A 22099-nucleotide genomic window follows, 5' to 3' on the forward strand; every position below is an offset into this window, starting at 1 on the left:
TGTCCACGAGGACTCTCCAGGAAAGAATACTGGAGTGGGTTGCCATGCCCTTCTCTAGGGGATCTTCCCAACCCAGGGATCGAACCCAGGTCTCCCACATTGCAGGCAGATTCTTTACCATCTGAGCCACCAGGGAAACCCTAAGGCTTCATGGTGGCAGTATCCCAATCTATGACATTGACATGCTCCGAGTGAAAAATTCACTCTGAAGAAACAAGTCTTAGTTACTATCATGGTAAAATGCCAAGACTGATCTTTACAATCAACTTTGAGTCCAAGAAATTTAAGTTGAAATGAAGTTCTTTCATTATGTTTGCATTGATAGCATCTCTTCATAGATCAGAATAATGCTCTCATCATTTTGGGTAAAGGAGTTTAATACAAAAGTTAAAAATGATATATAACATATGTAAGGCATCAGCAATATTTGAATATATCTTCCTCAAACTGTTTTCTTAGCAAAATTTAGTCTTTATTAAACTATATAATTTTGACTCTTTAAAAGACTATAGGATTACAAGACTTTTAGGGGGAGCCATAATTATCACACCCAGTTTTCTATTTCACAGCTTGAAAGATACTTAGATAATTTTATGGGTGCACGTTCAGTCGCTCAGCCATGACCAGCTCTTTGCAATCTCATGAGCTGTAGCCTGCAAGGCTCTTATGTCCATGGGGTTCTCCAGAGAATACTGGAGTGGGTTGCCATTTCCTCCTCCAGTTTGGGTATCGAATCTTAATTTTTAGCTCTCGGGAGAACTGCTTTTGTGAGGATGAGAAGTTTACGGTGTTCTTAATGGAGCAACTAGCATGCAAAACAAGTCACAAGAGGTATCATTGCATATAAAAAAGCAATATAACACTTTCTTGCTATTAATTAATGTACAAAGAGAAGGCTTTGTAGAGATTTTATTGTGAATAGCACTTTGATAAAGGTATCTTTCTGTTTTATTTTGTGTTTGTTTAGCTCAAGAATCTTTTTCAATATACCAGCTAAAACAGACTATTTTATTCCACAGTGTTATAAATAGATGTAACTTTTTTCATGGATTGCTAATCAAAGCGTTATTTTCTTTAATGGTTTATTTGTCTTATTTTCAGATGTCAGCCTTGCAATTGTCATCTCTCAGGAGCCTTAAATGAAACCTGTCACTTGGTCACGGGCCAGTGTTTCTGTAAACGATTTGTTACTGGATCAAAGTGTGATACCTGTGTTTCCAATGCAAGCCATTTGGATATCAGCAACCCATTGGGCTGTAGCAAAAGTAAGTGAACTCTGGTCCATGTATGAAGCAACATCACACAGGGCAGTGTCTCATTAATTTCTTTCTTCATTGAGAACTCATCAGAAAGGCTTAGGTACAATTTGGAGAATTTAAGTGAGAAATGAGGAAAAAAAAAAAAACACTAAATGAAATCTGGGTTCTTTTCCTTGATTGGAGCATTGAATATAGCTATGCAATTATCTAAACAGTGGGAAATTTACACTGGTCTGTTGGAATGGTATTGCTAGCGAGGTGACTATAGTCTTGGTTTACCCCAGACTGAAGGTTTTCCCAGAATGTGAGACTTTCCACGTAAAATTTAGGATAGCATTGTGAAACTGATATGACTGGTTAACTTGCCACTTAAGAACATTTCCAGGTGATTTCCATAGGAAATGGAAGATTTATACTTATTTGTTGTGAGGTTTATGTCCTTCTGTCCTCCCAGTTTTATGGACACTATGCTGCTATTAGATGTTTATTGATATTGTAGCAATTATTATCATTGTTTATCGCTGCATGTTACTCATGTAATTGATATTCCTGTCTTTCTACTTTAAGTTGTATTAGTTGTTTCAACATCTCTCACATTTTTGTGTTAACTCTTAGAAGCCAAAAGTTACATCATAGTGTCTTTTGACTTCTCAACATTCTTCTTTAGTGCCTTGAAGTGGCTTCTCAAGATCACTTGCAATATGCTACAATTTCATAGCATATTGGTGATTTCTTTATATTTACTTCAAGATAGTATATCCTTGCCTTTCCCAGAATGCCCAAGAAATACCTACTAAGAACATGTGGTAAGGATTCCTCAATAATATATTGCACAATGCATTTCCTCCTTGAGGTGTTGTGAGACCATATCATGAGTCACAATGCTAGGAAATGCCACAAGTCCAGACAAATCATCATAAACAAGCATGCCTGGAAGAGTGCTATCTATATTTAAGGGAGAGACAGAGAAGTAATAAGCTGTTGAGTTCCACAGCAACTCCACTAGATTTTGAGGTAGTGAATGGCAGGGTGTAGCTAATGATTAAAAAGACATATTGAGTTTTTGTATCTGTGTGTTTTATCTTCAGTATCCTGTGTTTCATTGATCTCTCTGGATTTTAGTATAAGTAAAAACCATAGGTATTTATGCTAAACTTAGGAAAATAGTATAATAATTGCCTGTGTGTGTAAATATAGTCTAAACACCAATCTGGATTCACTGAACATTTAATTAATATTTATTATTCATTGATTAGCTATATAATTGATTGATTTGTGAGCAACAGAAATTCGAGCCTATTTCCTTGGTTGCCAGTCATGGAAATCATTTATAATAGAATTGTGACAGTTTTACATTCACATATGGAATCATAGCAATGTTTTGATCGGTTCTGCCACAAATGTTGTATGAAAATATAAGCATCTGCCCCATTTTCACTACCTGTGCTCACACCTGAGACACAGTCTAGGAATTACACCTCAGGCAAAAGTGGATGGTCTGGTCACAAAACCTGGCCTACCTTTCTTAGTAGTGGTAGACATTTACTTTTATGTTAAGATTTTTCTTCTCTGGGTTAAATATTTTTAGTCTGTCCAAAGGCTTTCAATTCTTAATAGTTAAAAAAAAAATTGCATATTTATAATTACTCTTTTCTGGATATGGTCCTTTTGGCTTTCTATCTCTTTAAAATTGTGATCCTTAGTATGGAACACGTTCGTTCAGCTTCTTATGGTGGTGATTTTGCTGCTTCTGTTTTAGGCTGGGGTTTCACAATGTTTACAAAACAAGGTTGGAAGCTCAGCATCAATAGAGGTAAAGCATTTTAAAAATTAGACAGGGTTCCTGCCCGTAAAGAAGCACACAGCACAGCCAACAAGCATGATGAACACAGTGAGAATAAAAAGGAGCAAATGAAGGGCGCAGAAAAGGGCTAACTGTGGGATGCACGTGAAGGGGGCCGCTTTCTGTCCTGTTCCACGCTGTTTTTCCTGTGATCCTGGCGTTTTATCCCAGCAACAGGCAGAATAACCAACTGCACAAAGATAGGACGCTATTGAAAGGAACGTAGTGCTATCTGTTGTTGAAACTGTGAACTACCTCGGCTGTGCATTTTTCTGTGTCCGACTAATTTCAAGAATCCCATTTGGGAACCACAGTATTGTAACTATTTTCTTTTACACTGCCTTAGCCATTGACAAAAGCTTAGTGATATCATCTGTGATCTTTTTTAAGACAGAGAATCAGGGTGGGACTCCTAGGATATACTTTCTAAAATGCAGGAGAATTGAATTAAACTAAAGTAGTTAGACCTTCTCTCATAGTCTAACTTATTATGTAATTTAGTTTCCTTATTATGTGGTTTAGTTCTTTCCTGTGAATAACTGTTGTATGCTTTTAAAATGATAGTCATTCTCTTTGATACAGAGATAGACACAGAAGGTATTAAAGAGTTCTGCTTTCTGAGTGCTTTCCTACTGAATGACATACCATTTGCCCTAAGCTTCTGGCTCTGAATTTAACTAAACAAACACATATATTTATGTATGCATATGTCATGTATGTACCTAAATCTTTTTGATACTCAACTCACATTTATATTTATACTTGGTTATTTACTGGTCTTCTCTCACATTTTTATCTCTACTTCTCAGAGAGGATCTCATAGTTCTCCTTTAAAAACTATTTTATTGTGATAAAATATGCATTAAGTTTACCATATTAATTATTTTTAAATGTGCAGTTTGGTGATGTTAGATACTTTCATAATGGTGTGCAGCCATGACTGCCATCCATCTCTGTTAACTCTCTTCTGCTTGTGAAACTGAAACTCTATACCCATTAAGCAGTAATATCCCTCCCCCACATTTCCCCCTACCTCCTGGCTACCATAATTTTACTTTCTGTCTCTATGATTTTTAATAATCTAAGTATTTTATATAAGGAATATCATAAAGTATTTGCCTTTTTGTTACTTTTGTTAGGTATTCTGCTTATTTCACTTAGCATATGTCCTCCAGGTTTATCCATATTTTAGCATATGCCAGAATGACCTTCCTTATAAGACTGAACTATATCCCATGACATGTATATACCACCTTTTGCTCACCCATTCATCTGTTAATACACAGATACTATGCTTTAGTTGCTGTCATGCTTTAGGTTTTTTGAATAATGTTACTATGAATATGGGTGTACAAAGATCTCTTCAAGATTCTGCTTTCAATTCTTCTGGGTATATTCTCAGAAGTGAGATTGCTGAATCATATGGTAATTCTACTTATACTTTTTGGAGGAAGCTGCTTTTCACAACAGCTTTACCATATTACATTCTTGCCAACAGTGCCCAAGGATTCCATTTCCCTACCATCATCAACATTTCTTTCCCGTTTATTTAAAGTAGCCTTCCTAATAGTATAAATGTTATCTCATTGTAATTTTGTGGATGTGCATTTCCCCAGTGGTTACTGATATTGAGCATCTTTTCATGTCCTTATTGGTTACTGGTGAAGATTCTTTTACAAATATCTACTCAAGTACTTTGCCCTTTCTTAATCGAATTTTTTTGTTGTTTTTGTTGAGTTTTAGGAGTTCCATATATATTACGGATGCTGATCCCTTGCCAGGTATATGATTTGCGAATATTTTATTTCATTCTGTGGGCTGCCTTTTTAATCTGTTGATAGTGTCTTTGGTGAACAAATTTTAAATTTTTTGATGGACTCCTATCTGTCTATTTTTTTCTTTTGTTACCTGTGGTTTTAACATGTGAGAAATCATTGCCAAACTCCATGTTGCAAAGCTTTTTCCCTGAGTTTTCTTATTAGAATTTTATAGTTTTAGGTCTTGCATTTAAATCTTTGATCTAGTTCAGTTAATTTTTATAGATGATGTTAAATAAGGATCCATCTACATTCTTTTGCATGTAGATATCCGGTTTTCTGAGTTTCATGAATAGACTTTACTACCCCTATTGAATGGTCTTGGCTTCCTTGTCAGAAATCATGTGACCATATAGGTGGGTTTCTATTTCTGGACTCTATTCCCTTGGTTTATATATCTGTCTTTATTCCAGGGCCACATTATTTGATTACTGTAGTTTTGTTGTAGATTTGATATCAAAAAGTGTACATCTTCCAGTTTTGTTCTTTTTCCAGATTGTTTTGATTATTTTCGAGTCCCTTAAGATTGCATATGGATTTAGAGAATTTCCTACTTCTGCAAAAAATGTCACTGAGGTTTTGACAAAGATTCTATTAAATTTGTAGATTTCTTTGGGTAGTGTTGGCATTCAACAATTTTAAGTCTTCTAATCCATGGTTGGGTGTGTTTCCATTCCTTTAAGTCATCTTTAATTTCTTTCAACAAAGCTTTATAATTTTCGGTGTGTCTTTTATCTCCTTGATTAATTTAACTCCTAGGGATTCTTTTTGATGCTATCGTAACTGATTGTTTTCATAATTTTCTTTCCAGATTTTCCATTTTTAGTGTATAGAGATCCTATGGACTTTTGTTTGCCATGCCTGCTGTTCAGTGTATCTGACTCTTTTGCAACCCCATGGACTGTAGCCCACCAGGCTCCTCTGTCCGTGGAATTTTCCAGGCAAGAATTTTGGAGTGGGTTGCCATTTCCTCCTCCAGAGGATCTTCCTGAACCAGGGATTGAACCCATGTCTCATGTGTCTCCTGCATTAGCAACAGATTCTTTACCACTGAGCCACCTGGGAAGCCTACTGATTTTTGTTTATTGACTTTGTATTGTATTTTGCAGCATTGCTTAATTCATTTATTAGTTCTAAATGTTTTGTGTGTATGTGGAATCTTTAGGGTTTTCTACATAAAAGATCATCTATAAACAAAGATAATTTTCCTTTTTGATTTGGGAGTCTTTTATTTTTGTTTCATGTCTAATAGCTCTGGCTAGAACTTGCAGTACTATATTGATTGAGTAGAAATGATGATAGCAGGAATCCTTGTGTTGTTCCTGATCCTTGAGAAAAATCTTTAAGTCTTCAACCATTGAGTGTGATATTTGCTGAAGGTTTATTCATGTATGAATTTTATTATTTTCCTTTTATTCCAGTTCATTTATTTATTTTTTTGAAAGGGTGTGACTTTTATCAAATTGTTTTCCTGTATCAGTTTGGATGATTATGTGGTTTAAATTTTCCTCATTCTGTTAATGTGATGTGTTGATTTATCAATTTACGTGTGTTGAAGCATCTTTGCATTCCAGGAATAAGTCCCACTTGATCATGGTATATAATCATCCCAATATGTTGCTGAATTTCATCTCCTAGTACTTTGTTGAGGATATTTTCATCAATTCATGAGATACATTGTTCTGTAGTTGTCTTTTCTTTTGCCTTTTTCTGGCTTTGGCATCAGGGAAATACTGGCCTCAGAGACTGAGTTAGGAAGGGTTCCCTCCTCTTCAAATATTTGGAAAAGTTTGAGAAGAATTGGTATTGGTTTTTATTTAGTTTGATATACTTTACCAATTAATTAATCAAGTCCAGGACTTTTCTTTGTTACAAGATTTTGATTACTGATTCAATTTCATTGCTAATACAGGTCTATTGAGATGCTTTATTTTTTTGTGATTTAGTCTTGGTAAGTTTTGTCTTTCTAGGAATTTGTCCTTTTCATTGAGATTATCCAGTTTGTTGGTGCACAACGTTATGAAAGTGTTTAATATCACTTAACTGTACATTTAAAAATGGTTAACTTGCCAAATTTTATGCTATGTATATTTTACCACAGTAAAATTGCTTTAAGGAAAGCTATAGGATCCTCTGTAAATAGAGATTTTAAAATGTGAATGATAAAAAAGGATAAATATAAATGTGAGTTGAATATAAAAAAGATTTGAGTACATATATAACCTATGCATACATAAATATCTGACTGACTACAAAACGGGTAAGAAGAGAAAAATAAAAGGACAGAGTACTGGCTTTTAAAATTCTAGTTGAAGTCCTTTTGATCTCTGAGGGGAGTTCTTGCAGTAGTGCAGATGGTTGAACAATGGCCACTGTCCTTTTTGTCTGCAACTCTGTGATAAGAAGCAACAATCAGCAATCAGAGCACAGACTCCCAGTATTTGGACAAAAGGGTCTTTTTGCCCACTCTGGTTCCTGCAGGCTGTGTGCACTCAGTTCCAGAAACACGTGCGCCGCTTCCTTTCATGGAGCAGGGGTGGGAGATGGGCACTTCTACTGTCCAAAGAGCTGAAATTGATCAAAATTAACTGCAATTTACCATTCAACCCTTCCCCTGGAAGTTGCAAGCTTTCAATAGACTCCAGAGTTCCAAGGAGGTTATACTAGATTCTGCCAGTGCAAACTGTTGTCTTGGTGGGAAAACAGATTCCTGGTTCTTCCTACACTGCCATCTTCCCAGAAACCTATCAATCTCTTATTATATTAACAGCTTTATTGAAGTATGATTTATATCTCATAAATTTAACCATTTTAAGTGTACAGTTTGTTGAATATCACTAAATTTATTGTTGTGCAAGCATAACTATAATCCAATCATTAAATATTTCTATCACTTCAGAAAAGTTCCCATGTACCCATTTTCAGTCAATTTCCACTTCAACTTCAAGTAACTTGTTATCTAGTTCCTGACACAATTTTGCCTATCTAAAATATTTAATATAAATGAAATCATACTATATTTAGGTTTTTGTATCTGACTCCTTTTCTTAGCACTGTGTTTTTGAGATTCATCCATGTTTTTATTTCTCAGTAGTTAATTCCTTTTAATTGCTGAGTAAGATACCATTTACTATATTTTGTTTATCCATTGAGTTGTTGTGCATATTAATTGTTTCCAGTGTTTATCCATTATGGTTAATATTATCATGAACACATGGGTACAAGTCTTCATATAGACATGTTTTTATGTCTCTTAGGTTTATCTTAGAGCATAGTGAGTATATGGTGAGTGTGTTTTGAGCTTTTTCAGAAACTTTCAAGTTATTTACCATCATGGCTATACTATTTTGCATTTCTACATACAATTTTTGGGAGATCCAGTTTCTCTATGACCTCAGCAGTATTGGCATTGACCATGGATCATTATGGGCTTCCCTGCTGGCTCAGACAGTAAAGAACCTGCCTGCAATGCAGATAGACCTGGGTTCCATCCCTGCATTGGAAAGATTTCCTGGAGAAGGGAATGGCTACCCACTGCAATATTCTTGCCTGGAGAATCCCCATGGACAGAGAAACCTGGCAGGCTTCAGTATATGGGGTTGCAAAGAGTCAGACATGACTGAGTGACTTTCAATATATTATAGTCACTTTATGTGTGTGAGATGGTAGTATCTCACTGTAGTTTTTAATTTGGTTTTTTTTTGTACTGACGAATGCTTTTGAGTACCTTTTCATGTTTTTATTTACTATTCCTGTGTTTTCCTTGGTAAATGTTTTTTATGTCTTTTGCCCATGTTTTAATTGAGTTGCTTATCTTACTGAGTTAAAGAATTCTTTATATACTTGAGGTAAGATTGTAAATATTTCCTCCCATTTTGTGAATTATATTTAAAATTTTCTTAATGGTATGTTTTTAAATCCAAGAGCTTTTAATTGTGATGAAGTGTAATTTACCAAAGTTAATATTTTTTGTTGGATCATAACTTTTTGCATTTTATCTAAGAAATTTTTCTTGACCCAGTGCAACAAAGATTTTATCCTGTATTATCATACGAAATTTTGTTTTTTTAGCTTTCATATTAGGTCTATGATTAGCATCTTTCTTCTTTATTTCATTTTTATTTTTTGAAACATGGATATTCAAATGTTCCATTAACATACTTTTAAAATGATTATAACCTTTCCTTATTAAGCTATCCATGTGTATAGGCAAAAAATCAACTGACCCAATGGCTAACATTATACTCATATTCATATAGTTCAGTTCAGTTCAGGTGCTCAGTTGTGTCCGACTCTTTGTGACTCCATGAACTGCAGCATGCCAGGCCTCCCTGTCCATAACCAACTCCTGGAGTTTAACCAAACCCATGTCCATTGAGTCGGTGATGCCATCCAACCATCTCATCCTCTGTTGCCCCCTTTTCCTCCTGCCCCCAATCCCTCCCAGCATCAGGGTCTTTTCCAATGAGTCAACTCTTCACATGAGGTGGCCAAAGTACTGGAGTTTCAGCTTCAGCATCAGTCCTTCCAATGAACACCCAGGACTGATCTCCTTTAGGATGGACTGGTTGGATCTCCTTGCAGTCCAAGGGACTCTCAAGAGTCTTCTCCAACACCACAGTCCAAAAGCATCAATTCTTCGGGGCTCAGCTTTCTTTATAGTCCAACTCTCACATCCATACATGACCACTGGAAAAACCATAGCCTGGACCTTTGTTGGCCAAGTAATGTCTCTGCTTTTTAATATGCTGTATAGGTTGATCATAACTTTCCTTCCAAGGAGTAAGCGTCTTTTAATTTCATGGCTGCAATCACCATCACCAGTGATTTTGCAGCCCCAAAATTAAAGTCAGCCACTGTTTCCCCATCTATTTGCCATGAAGTGATGGGACCGAATGTCATGATCTTAGTTTTCTGAATGTTGAGCTTTAAGCCAACTTTTTCACTCTCCTCTTTCACTTTCATCAAGAGGTTCTTTAGTTCTTCACTTTCTGCCATAAAGGTGGTGTCATCTGCATATCTGAGGTTATTGATATTTCTCCCGGCAATCTTGAGTCCAGCTTGTGCTTCTTCCAGCCCAGCATTTCTCATGATGTACTCTGCATGTAAGTTAAATAAGCAGGGTGACAATATACAGCCTTGACGTACTCCTTTTCCTATTTGGAACCAGTCTGTTGTTCCATGTCCAGTTCTAACTGTTGCTTCCTGACCTGCATACAGGTTTCTCAAGAGGCAGGTCAGGTGGTCTGGTATTCCCATCTCTTTCAGAATTTTCCACAGCTTGTTGTGATCCACACAGTCAAAGGCTTTGGCATAGTCAATAAAGCAGAAACAGATGTTTTTCTGGAATTCTCTTGCTTTTTCAATGATCCAGCAGATATTGGCAATTTGACCTCTAGTTCCTCTGCCTTTTCTAAAGCCATCTTGTACACCTGGACATTCACAGTTCACATATTGCTGAAGCCTGGCTTGGAGAATTTTGAGCATTACTTTGCTAGTGTGTGAGATGAGTGCAATTGTGCGGTAGTTTGAGCATTCTTTGGCATTGCCTTTCTTTGTGATTGGAATGAAAACTGATCTTTTCCAGTCCTGTGGCCAGTCCTGAGTTTTCCAAATTTGCTGACATATTGAACGTAGCACTTTCACAGAATCATCTTTTAGGATTTGAAATAGCTCAAGTGGAATTTCATCACCTCCACTACCTTTGTTTGTAGTGTTGCTTCCTAAGGCCCACTTGACTTCATATTCCAGGATGTCTGGCTCTAGGTGAGTGATCACACTGTCATGATTAACTGGGTCATGAAGATCTTTTTTGTACAGTTCTCTGTGTATTCTTGCCACCTCTTCTTAATATCTTCTGCTTCTGTCAAGTCCATACCATTTCTGTCTTTTATTGAACCCATCTTTGCGTGAAATGTTCCTTGGTATCTCTAATTTTCTTGAGATCTCTAGTCTTTCCCATTCTATTGTTTTCCTCTATTTCTTTGCAGTGATCACTGAGGAAGACTTTCTTATCTCTCCTTGCTATTCTTTAGAATTCTGCATTCAGGTGCTTAATTCTTTCCTTTCCTCCTTTGCTTTTTGCTTCTCTTCTTTTCACAGCTAATTGTAAGACCTCCTCAGACAGCCATTTTGCTTTTTTGTATTTCTTTTTCTTGGGGATGGTCTTGATCCCTGTCTCCTGTACAATGTCATGAATCTCTGTCCATAATTCATCAGGCACTCTATCAGATCTAGTCGCTTAGATATATTTCTCACTTCCACTGTATAATCATAAGGGAAATGATTTAGGTCGTACCTGAATGGTTTAGTGCTTTTCCCCACTTTCTTCAATTTAAGTCTGAATTTTCCAAGAAGGAGTTCATGATCTGAGCCACAGTCTGCTCCTGGTCTTGTTTTTGCTGACTGTATAGAGCTTCTTCATCTTTTTTTGTTTGTTTGTTTGTTTGCTTTGTTTTTCATTTATTTTTATTAGTTGGAGGCTAATTACTTTACAATATTGTAGTGGTTTTTGCCATACATTGACATGAATCAGCCATGGATTTACATGTGTTCCCCATCCTGATCCCCCCTCCCACCTCCCTCCGCATCCCATCCCTCTGGGTCTTCCCAGTGCACCAGCCCTGAGCACTTGTCTCATGCATCCAACCTGGGCTGGCGATCTGTTTCACACTTGATAATATACATGTTTCAATGCTATTCTCTCAGATCATCCCACCCTCGCCTTCTCCCACAGAGTCCAAAAGTCTGTTCTATACATCTGTGTCTCTTTTTCTGTCCTGCATATAGGGTTATCGTTACCATCTTTTAAAATTCCATATATATGCGTTAGCTTCTCCATCTTTGGCTGCAAAGAATATAATCAATCTGATTTCGGTGTTGGCCATCTGGTGATGTCCATGTGTAGAGTCTTTTCTTGTGTTTTTGGAAGAGGGTGTTTTCTATGACCAGTGCCTTCTCTTGGCAAAACTCTATTAGCCTTTGCCCTGCTGCATTCTGTACTCCAAGGCCAAATTTGCCTGTTACTCCAGGTATTTCTTGACTTCCTACTTTTGCATTCCAGTCCCCTATAATGAAAAAGACATATTTTTTGGGTGTTAGTTCTAAAATGTCTTGTAATCTTCAAAGAACCGTTCAGCTTCTTCAGCATTACTGGTCGGGACATAGGCTTGGATTACCATGATATTGAATGGTTTGTCTTGGAAACAAACAGAGATCATTCTGTTGTTTTTGGGATTGCATCCAAGTACTGCATTTTGGACTCTCTTGTTGACTGTGATGGCTACTCCATTTCTTCTAAGGGATTCCTGCCCACAGTAGTAGATAGAATGGTCACCTGAGTTAAATTCACCCATTCCAGCCCATTTTAGTTCATTGATTCCCAGAATGTTGATGTATTAGTATTGTATTCAATAGTATTAATAGTATTCAATAGTATTGTATTAAAATACTAATAGCTTTTCCACTCAGATCAAGCATATTACAAGGATGCCCACTTTTGTGGCTGTTATGCAACATTATACTAGAAGTTCTAACCAGAACAAATAGACAAGAAAAAGAAATAAAAAGACATACAAATTTGAAAGAAGTAAAGCTGTCTCTGCTTGCAGATGACATATCCTATATAGAGAAAATCCCAAAGCATCCACAAGAAAGCTACTAGAGCTAATAAACAAATTTAGCAAAGTTGCATGATACAAGATCAATACCTAAAAGCAGTTGTGTTTCTAGCAATGAACAAAAGAAAATGAAATTAAGAAAGCAATTCTGTTTACAGTGGCATCACAGTGAATACAATTCTTAGTAATAAATTTAAGAAGAAGAAAGACTTGAACACTTGAAAACTATAAAAACATTCCTAAAAAATTAAATAAGGCATAAATTATTGAAAGACATTCCATATTGTGGATTGGGAGATTTAATATCGTTAAAATGTCAAGACCACCAGCAGTCTACAGAGTCAGTCAAATTCCTATCAAAATCCCAATGGCATTTTTTTTGCAACAATAGGAAAACCCATCTTAAATTAAAATGAAATCTCAAGGCTAAAACAATCTTGGAAAAGAAGACAATTGGAATATCTTTTCATGTTGGAGGACTTACAGTTCCTGATTTCAAAATAATGAGAAATCTACAGTAATCAAAATAATGTAACGGCATAAATATAAATATATAGACCAAAGAAATAGATTAGTGGACACATAGATAAACCCTTATATACTGGTCAGTTGATTTAAACAAGGGTGTTTAGACCATTTAATGAATAAAGAGCAGTCTTTTGAATAAATAATATTGGGGAAACTTATTCACATGCAAAAGATTGAAATTGAACATTTACCTTTCACCATATATAAAAATTAACTTATGGTAGATCAAAGACCTAAACTTAAGAGCCAAAGCCATATGAGAAACATAAGATAAAACTTCATCAGTTTAGATTTGGTAAGGTTTTCCTTGATATGACACAAAAGTCATAGAAAAAAAACAGGAAAAAGATAAATCTGAGTTCTTCAAAATTCAAAATTTTGACATCAAAATACACTATTAAGAGAGTGAAAAGACAACTCACAAAATGGGAGAAAATAATATAAATTAATTTCTGATAGGGGATTAGTATCTAGAATATTTAAAGAGCTATAGCTCAACAACAAAAACCGAAGAATTTAATTTTAAAAAGGACAAAGGATTTGAATAGGCGTTTTTGAAAGAAAATATACATACAGTAAATAAACACTTGAAAAGATACTCCATATCATTGCTTATTAGGGAAAGCAAATCAAAGCCACAATGAGATACCACTTTATACTCACTTAGATGCCCCATCTCAACATATGTAAAATAACAAGTTTGGCAAGGCTACAGAGAAATTGGTACAGTTATGCATTGCTGGTGGGTCTGTAAAATGGTAGAGTCATTGTGGAAAATAGTTTGATGCTTCCTAAAATGTTAAACACAGAATTACTATATAATCTAACAATTTCTCCCCTTAAGTAAATACTCCTGAGAATTAAAAGCAGTAACTTAAGCAGATATATGTATACCAGTATTTATGTAACAATAGTCAAATACTCAAAAGGCAGAAAAAACCAGTGTCCATCAAAGGATAAGTATATAAGAAAAATGTGATATATACACACAATTGAATATCTTTCATCCATAAAAATGAATGAAATGCTAATATATATTCTAATATGGTTCCCAGGGACAGAGGAGCCTGGTGGGCTCTACAGTCCATGGCGTCACAAAGAGTCAAACACAACTTAGTGACTGAGCATGCACAACATGGTTAAACTTTGAAAATATTATGCTAAGCAGAATAAGTCAAGTGAAAAAAAAGTATTACATAATTGCATTTATATGAGATACCTAGAATAGGCAAATTCATACACATACACAGGGCTTCCCAGGTGGTGCTACTGGTAAAAAAACCCATCTGCCAATGCAGGAGACACCAGAGATGTGGGTTCGATCCCTGGGTTGGGAAGATCCCCTGGAGGAGGACATGGCAACCCACTTCAGTATTCTTGCCTGGAAAGTCCTATGGACAGAGGAGCCTGGCGGGCTACAGCCCAGGAGGCTACAAAGTTGGACATGACTGAGCACACACATGATATACATATCGAAAGTAAAGAGGCTGTGCAAGGGGAATGAAAAGTTGTTTAATGGGTACAGAGTTTCTGTTTAGGATAATTTAAAAGTGTTAGACATGAATAGCAGAGTGGTTACACAACATTCTAAATGTACTTAATACCTCTAACACATACTCTAAACATGGCTAAAATGGTACATTTTGTTATTTATATATTACCATGTAAGAAAGTCAATTGATCATACTAAGTTCTCTCTCCTAGTCCATTTATCCTTTTGTCTCTTCTTATGCCATGTTGTTTTGATTACTGTAGCTTTAGTCTTGAAATTAGAACCAACTTCAATAGTTATCCACATAATTTACACACATAGGTACTACTTCCCATGTTTTTTTCTATCTTCACATGATTCAATATACTCTCTTTATCATTTCCTTTTAGCTTGATGGATTGCTTTATTATTTTCAATCTGTATCCAGTATTTCTAGGTTTTGTAGGGCCAAATTGCTAACAATGAATTTTCTTTGTTTTTTAAAAAAATACTGGAGAATACCTTTATTTTATCTTATTTTTGATGAGTAGTTTGTTCTAGATAGAGAATTCTTGGTACCAACTTTTTTTTTTTGCTTTTAGGACTTTATATGTCATTTTACTACATTCTGGCATCCATTGTTTCTGTAAGCCTTTAGTTGTATTTTCCTTTGGTTGTGTATGAATCATTTTTCTCTTGCTGCTTTCAAGATTTCGTCTTTGTCCTTCTCAAGTTTGATTGTGCTGTGTTGAGGTCTGAATCACTTTGTGTGTATCCTGCTTGGATTCATTGTGCTTTTTGGAACTGGAGATAAGTGTTTTACATGGAATTTGAAAAGTTTGAGCCAATATTTCTTCAAATCTTTTTTCTCCTTTCTGTGTCTTTTCTCTCTTTTGTGGTTCATTCCTATCGCACATATACTGGCCCATGGTATATCTGACATTTTCTCTCAGGTCTCTGAGGCTCTTTTCACTTTTGTTCATTTTTTTCTTTGTTATTTGGATTGGATAAGTCATATTGGTGTATCTTTTAAGTTCTGTTTGTTGCTTTGTGTCAAGTTTACTGATTCTTGTGTTAATATTTATTTGTCTTGCTGGGTATTAGTTGCAGCATATAGGATCTTCAGTCTCTTTTGCAGCACACGGGATCATTAGTTGTGAGATGCAAGCTCTCAGTTGTGGCATGTGGGATTTAGTTCTTTGACCAAGAATCAAACCTGGGCCTCCTGCATTGGAAGCATGGAGTCTTACCCACTAGAGGACCATGGAAGCCTTTTTCCCTCTTTTTCTTCTGATTTTTTTCTTCTTTCGTTTAAAATCTGCCACTGAGCCCTCTTTAGAGAACTTTCCATTTCAGTTATAGTTCAGTTGTTCATCTGGGTTTTGGTGTTTTTATGCATTCCGTTTCTCTATTGAAATTTCCTTTTTATTGAAACATGATTATCATCAGTTCAGTTCAGTTCAATTCAGTCACTCAGTCGTGTCCAACTCTTTGCAACCCCATGAATCACAGCATGCCAGGCCTCCCTGTCCATCACCAACTCCTGGAGTTTACTCAAACTCATGCCCATCGAGTTGGTGATGCCATCCAGCCATCTCATCCTCTGTCACCCCCTTCTCCTCCTGCCCCCAATCCCTCCCAGCATCAGGGTCTTTTCCAATGAGTCAACTCTTCGCATGAGGTGACCAAAGTACTGGAGTTTCAGCTTCAGCATCAGTCCTTCCAATGAACACCCAGGACTGATCTCCTTTAGGATGGACTGGTTGGATCTCCTTGCAGTCCAAGGGACTCTCAAGAGTCTTCTCCAACACCACAGTCCAAAAGCATCAATTCTTCGGGGCTCAGCTTTCTTTATAGTCCAACTCTCACATCCATACATGACCACTGGAAAAACCATAGCCTGGACCTTTGTTGGCCAAGTAATGTCTCTGCTTTTTAATATGCTATCTAGGTTGGTCATAACTTTCCTTCCAAGGAGTAAGCATCTTTGAATTTCATGGCTGCAGTCACCATCTGCAGTGATTTTGGAGCCCCCCAAAATAAAATCTGACAGTTTCCACTGACTCCCCATCTATTTCCCATGAGGTGATGGGACCGGATGCCATGATCTTAGTTTTCTGAATGTTGAGCTTTAAGCCAACTTTTTCACTCTCCTCTTTCACTTTCATCAAGAGGCTTTATAATTACCATAGTTTCCTTTAATTTTTAGAACATATTTATAATAGTTGCTTTGGCCCTCAGAGGTAGAAATTATTATGTTCTTATTATAAATGAGGAAAGGTGCAGAGCATCCGACTAAAATTTGGCTATAATCATACAGTTACCAAAGTCCCAAAGCTGGGATATAGTCCCCAACTGATAGATGTAGTCACAATATTATACTTTCCTTCCTTAAAAGAGAGTCTATATACAAATGACATTCTTTGCTATTTTGATTAATGAGTGTATGATCATTTTCTTAGAATCCTACTTTCAGCACATAAAAGTGGGTTTAAGTCATCTCATGCCCAGGATTTCCAAATAATTTTTCTTAGAGTGGTATTGAACTATCTAAACCTCAGGTCTTTGAAAATTCTCATTTAAATGTCCAACAAACACTATTCATTTATACTGTGAAGTCAGACAAGATTGTTGTTAGAGATGGTCCTAAAAAGTAATGAAATTTAAACATTTGAAAGAGCCCAGGTGTATATATATGTGTGTGATTGTGTATATTGCCAAGAAATTTTCATGCAATGCAAATCATTTTCTACACCCTTTGACATGGAACTGAAATATCTTTGTTTCAGTCATCCCACAAAACACTAAGATAGTGTTTTGCTATCTTAGAAAATAGTCTGAAGGTCAGTTTTGATTGCTCTAACTCTGAAATCTTTTGTGTTCCTGAGAGCATGCAGAGTTTTAGATGTAATCACTAATAGTCTCTAAAAAATATTATGTTGCCATGGATTACAAGGCTCTCTGAGAGTACTGTAGATGAGACAGTTTATGAGTTTTTGAAGTTCCACCAAGAAAAATTGGATTTAGAGCCTTAAATTAAATTCACTGAAAGTTCAGATGTGCTGTCAGTATTAAACCAACCAAAGTGACTGTATTAAAATATGGCATGTCTTTGAATTAAAATATATAAGGTGCTATTTGGAAATAATTCTCTTTTGGTGTGTCATTTTGAGATTGTTAATACTCTTGTCCTATATCTAAATAGGTATACAGACAGTTGGAATTTTAGCATAACAATGTGAAAAGTGCTAGTGAAAGTTGCTCAGTCGTGTCCAACTCTTTGCAACCCCATGGACTTTAGAGTTCATGGAATTCTCCAGGCCAGAATACTGGATTGAGTAGATGTTCCCTTTTCCAGGGGATCTTCCCAACCCAGGAATCAAACAGGAATCTCCTGCATTGCAGGCAGATTCTTTACCAGCTGAGCTACCAGGGAAGCCCAACATAACAATGAACCCCCCCGCCCCCCCAACCACCACAAAATAGATAAAAGAGGAAGAATGACAATGTATCTATGTTGAATATTTTTCCTCAAAAATATGACATCAATATCATCTACTATAGGTCTGGAGACACTGTCTTTAGGGAGCCTATGTATAAGATATGGAATTTTACACATTTCAAATTCAGTGGTCTTGATATACTTTCTTAAAATGTTATTATTCATCTGTAGCATGGCTTTAAAGTGGAGTATATGAGTACCAATGAATTAGCTCTTTGGGAGTCCTTGCCTGCTGTGTAGGATGACTTAACATTGCTACTCTATACCTCTAACTGTACTCGGTCCCCTAAGATTTGGTGATCCGTATCAGCAGGTTCCCTTGCTCCATGACTTTCAGTTGGCTTCAGCTGCAAGTAGGAACCTTCCAGTCATCTGGAAGAGGGCTGGGAGAAAGGGGAGTCAGAATATTTAATCCCTAGCCCCCTGACTGGGTATAGGAGTGGCCTTGAGCTGGTGCTGCCCTTCACTGAGGGGTCAAATGATGCTCTTCTCACATCCCTCTGTGTCCCTGAGAGCTGTGCCCCTTTGAGCTGGGTAGAAGTGTAGGAAAAGCTGACATAGCAGGCTTGAATGCTTATCTTCAGAAAGATTTGCTTACAAAGTTGGCATTTGGCGGCCATCTGGGAACTTGGATTTTTAACATTTCCCACCATCCTCAGAATTGTCGAGTGGCTCACTCTCCCTTAAATTTTGCATAAATGACATGGTTTTTGCTTAACACCTGCTTTCCTTCTGGGAGTCTGAAATTATGGTATGTGGGAGATAGAGGCTGCCTATCACAAACGGTTTCTGTATGAACCCTGGGTGCGGAGTTTCTAATCAACTTCCCTGGTTGGCAACATTTCATGTGTGTGTTCATGTCTTGCTGGGGGAATTAAACACATCCTGTGTGACAGGAAGCTTGTGCTTGGCTTCCCCTGTGTGCCTTTACCCTATGTTGACTGTAATCTGTATCCTTCCTCTGTAATAAATCTTACCCAAGGGTGGGACTGAAGATGAGTGAATGAGTTTCTCATGAATCACTGAACCTGGGGTTGGTCTTGGCCTATGACATAAAGAGTAAAAGAGCTTTGCTGTAACTTCCCAGAGTACTGCTCCATGCCTTTTAATTTCTTTACCCTCTGCCCACCCATTTGAAAATAGTTTTAGATCTTTATTAAATCATGTGAGTGCACTCTTGTCTTCTGAAACATTGATTATCACCTAGTGACTGTAGATATTTCATATAAAAATACTGATAATTATTTGATTCATGATTTAGTTTTTTTCAACAGAAAAAGTAATGGTTTTAAAAATAAAATAATGGTAACGTGTGACTTTGTTATCTTCTTTAATGAGAAAATCTGATTAGGTTATGCTTCCCTAATGGATGAAGGCTTATGTATCTTAAACCAGAAAGGGATAAATAAACTGGTGGTTGATTGCCCTTGAAATATAGCTAGATATTGTTTTTTCTCCTTCACCTTTTTATATTCTGGAGAAAAATGTAGACTTACTCTTCAAAATACAGAGACTAAGAAAAAATACACAGTGATAAGAAACAAAGTGTTCATAAAATATATTTATATACTATAAAGATATCACTAAAATCATGAGATGAATGCTGTTACATTCCTAATGGAAGCAATCATATAATCTCTAACAATCACAGCATTTTTAAATTGAAGTATAGTTGTTACAATGTTGTGTTAGTTTCAGGTGTACAACAAAATGATTCAGTTATATATATGTGTGGGTGTTTATTATTTTTCAGATTTTTCCCATTATAGATTATTACAAGATACTGAATATAGTTTCCTGTGCTAAGCAATAGGTCCTTGTTATCTGTTTTATATATAGTAGTATGTATCTTTTAATCCCAAACTCACAATTTATCCCTTAACGCCCCACTGCCCCCTGCTTCCCCTTTGGTAACCATAAGCTGTTTTCTATGTTACGATCCCAGCATTTTTAACAGGTGTTAAAAGCAGTCATGGCACCTCTAACAGGTACTTTGTGTGTTCATGTAGTACATTTAAATTGTTTCTTGCTAATGTTTAGACTAACATCCTTAGCATCCATAGCTATTTGTATCACTAACTTTTATTCTTTCACACTGTGCTCTGTGGAGCTTGATGAGACATTGTGCTTAATGGAATGGAAAGCTTTCTCTTAAAAGTCTAAAAATTATATGACTTAAATTTCAAGTTTCAATATAATTTACGCCAACTTTTAAATTAATTAAGTAGAAAATAAATATGCATCTTTGGATGATTTCTCAAAAAAATTCAAAGAAAGAAGAGTAAGATACTGTATGTTTTCATTTATATGAGGAATCTTAAAAAATGAACAAATAAAGCAGATACAGACTAACAGACACAGAATAAACTAGTGGCTGCCAAAGGAGTAGGGTGGGGATAAGGGTAAGGGAATGGGTGAAATAGATGAAGGGGGTTAATATGTACAAACTTCTTATTACAAAATAAGTCACGGGGATGTAATGTACAACAAAGGGGATATAGTTAATAATACTGTAATAACTCTATATGGTACATAATATAAACAAGCATCAAATCACTATGTTATACATCTGAAATGATACGTCAATGATGCTTCAGTAAAAGTAAGTGCTTAATGTAAACTTTTGTGGTTTTTCCCCAACCGTATTTATGTCAGCTGTGTTGACCTACAAATGTGTTTTATATTTATAGATAAAAAGCTTTGTTTTAGAGAACACATGATGTATGCCCTTTGTTTATTAATGTCTTGGTAAACCACATGTCTTCTTGATAAAGTAATCTTGAATCAGAAAGACCTCTCTACTGGGTATGTTACTTCAGTTTACTTGTGTCATTATTGATTGCCTTTGCTAATACATGCTCTCTTCATTGTAATTTAGCTCCATCCCAGCAACCTCCACCCAGAGGACAAGTTCAAAGTTCTTCTGCTATCAATCTCTCCTGGAGTCCACCTGATTCTCCAAATGCCCACCAGCTTACTTACAGTTTATTCAGGGACGGTTTTGAAATCTACACAGTTGAAGATCAATACCCATACAGTGAGTCTCAAGCTTTGGTGTTGGAAAGATAAAATATTCTGAGAATTGATACATTAGTTAAGTTCCTTGACATTGAGGAGAAATGCTGTTGTTTAGCAGGGAGTGTTTCAGCGGAGAGAGAATCACAGATCTCACAGTAGTCAAAGAAACCCAGTGAAAATGAGATGCTTATTATTTGATAAGTCATGAATGCTTATCAAAGCCTCAAAGATGAAAAAAAAATACCCTTTACAGCACTAATGAGGATATGGAGAAGCTAGAACTTACATAAACTGCTGGGCTATCTGTGTGAGTTTGCTGGTATGACTTTTCACGTGGGACAACTTGTTAAAATATGTAAGAATCCTTACTCTTTTGTAAACCATTTGACTCAACAAACCTACTTTAGAAAATTTATTTCAAATGAAATCATAAGTAGATAGCAAATCACAAAATACTTCCAAAGCTCCACTATCTGTAGTAGCAAAATATTAGGAAAAGTCAGACACTCAGAAAACTTTCAGTAAATTATGGTACATGGCATGATAGAATCTGGTACATTATTAAGTAAATTGTAGAATATGGTTACCTATAAAATGCTGTCTTAGTTTACTTATCAGTGAATAGAAAATATCCATGACATACAGTTTAAGGTATTGGGTTAAGATCTTATAGAAAAAACTAAATGAATCTTTTAGCCAACCCAATAGGTTAATTCAGTAGTAAAATCAAACATCAATTATACCCTTCAGTCTAGAGGCAGAGGCATGTTTTTCAGAGTAACATATTGTGATCTATTGATAACCAAAAGATATGAAAAATAACCTGTCAATTATATACATTTAATTAAAAACATAAAATACAACAAACTGATGTGTAGTTTTCTCTGTGTATAAGGATTGTAGAAAATTTATCAAATATTTGTTATTTTATAGAAATATTTCTGTTATTATAGAAATATTATTCTAATATTTCTGCATTTCAAATTTTAAATTCTCAGGTTGAAGAGTGAACTTCTCTAAAAGGGAAAAGAGAGTGTTAACA

General features: G+C 35.9%; 1 protein-coding gene across 1 annotated transcript in view; it reads left to right on the forward strand.

The window, feature by feature from the left end:
• USH2A (usherin) overlaps positions 1–22099 on the forward strand; it is an 893901-nt gene that overhangs the window by 201766 nt on the left and 670036 nt on the right. The window contains exons 15-16 of the mRNA XM_043484771.1: positions 1102–1265; positions 20918–21076. Coding sequence (XP_043340706.1) covers positions 1102–1265; positions 20918–21076 — 323 coding nt within the window. The remainder of the gene's footprint in view (positions 1–1101; positions 1266–20917; positions 21077–22099) is intronic.

This window comes from Cervus canadensis, chromosome 13 (assembly GCF_019320065.1).
Source record: "Cervus canadensis isolate Bull #8, Minnesota chromosome 13, ASM1932006v1, whole genome shotgun sequence".
In the NCBI taxonomy this organism is placed as follows: domain Eukaryota; kingdom Metazoa; phylum Chordata; class Mammalia; order Artiodactyla; family Cervidae; genus Cervus; species Cervus canadensis.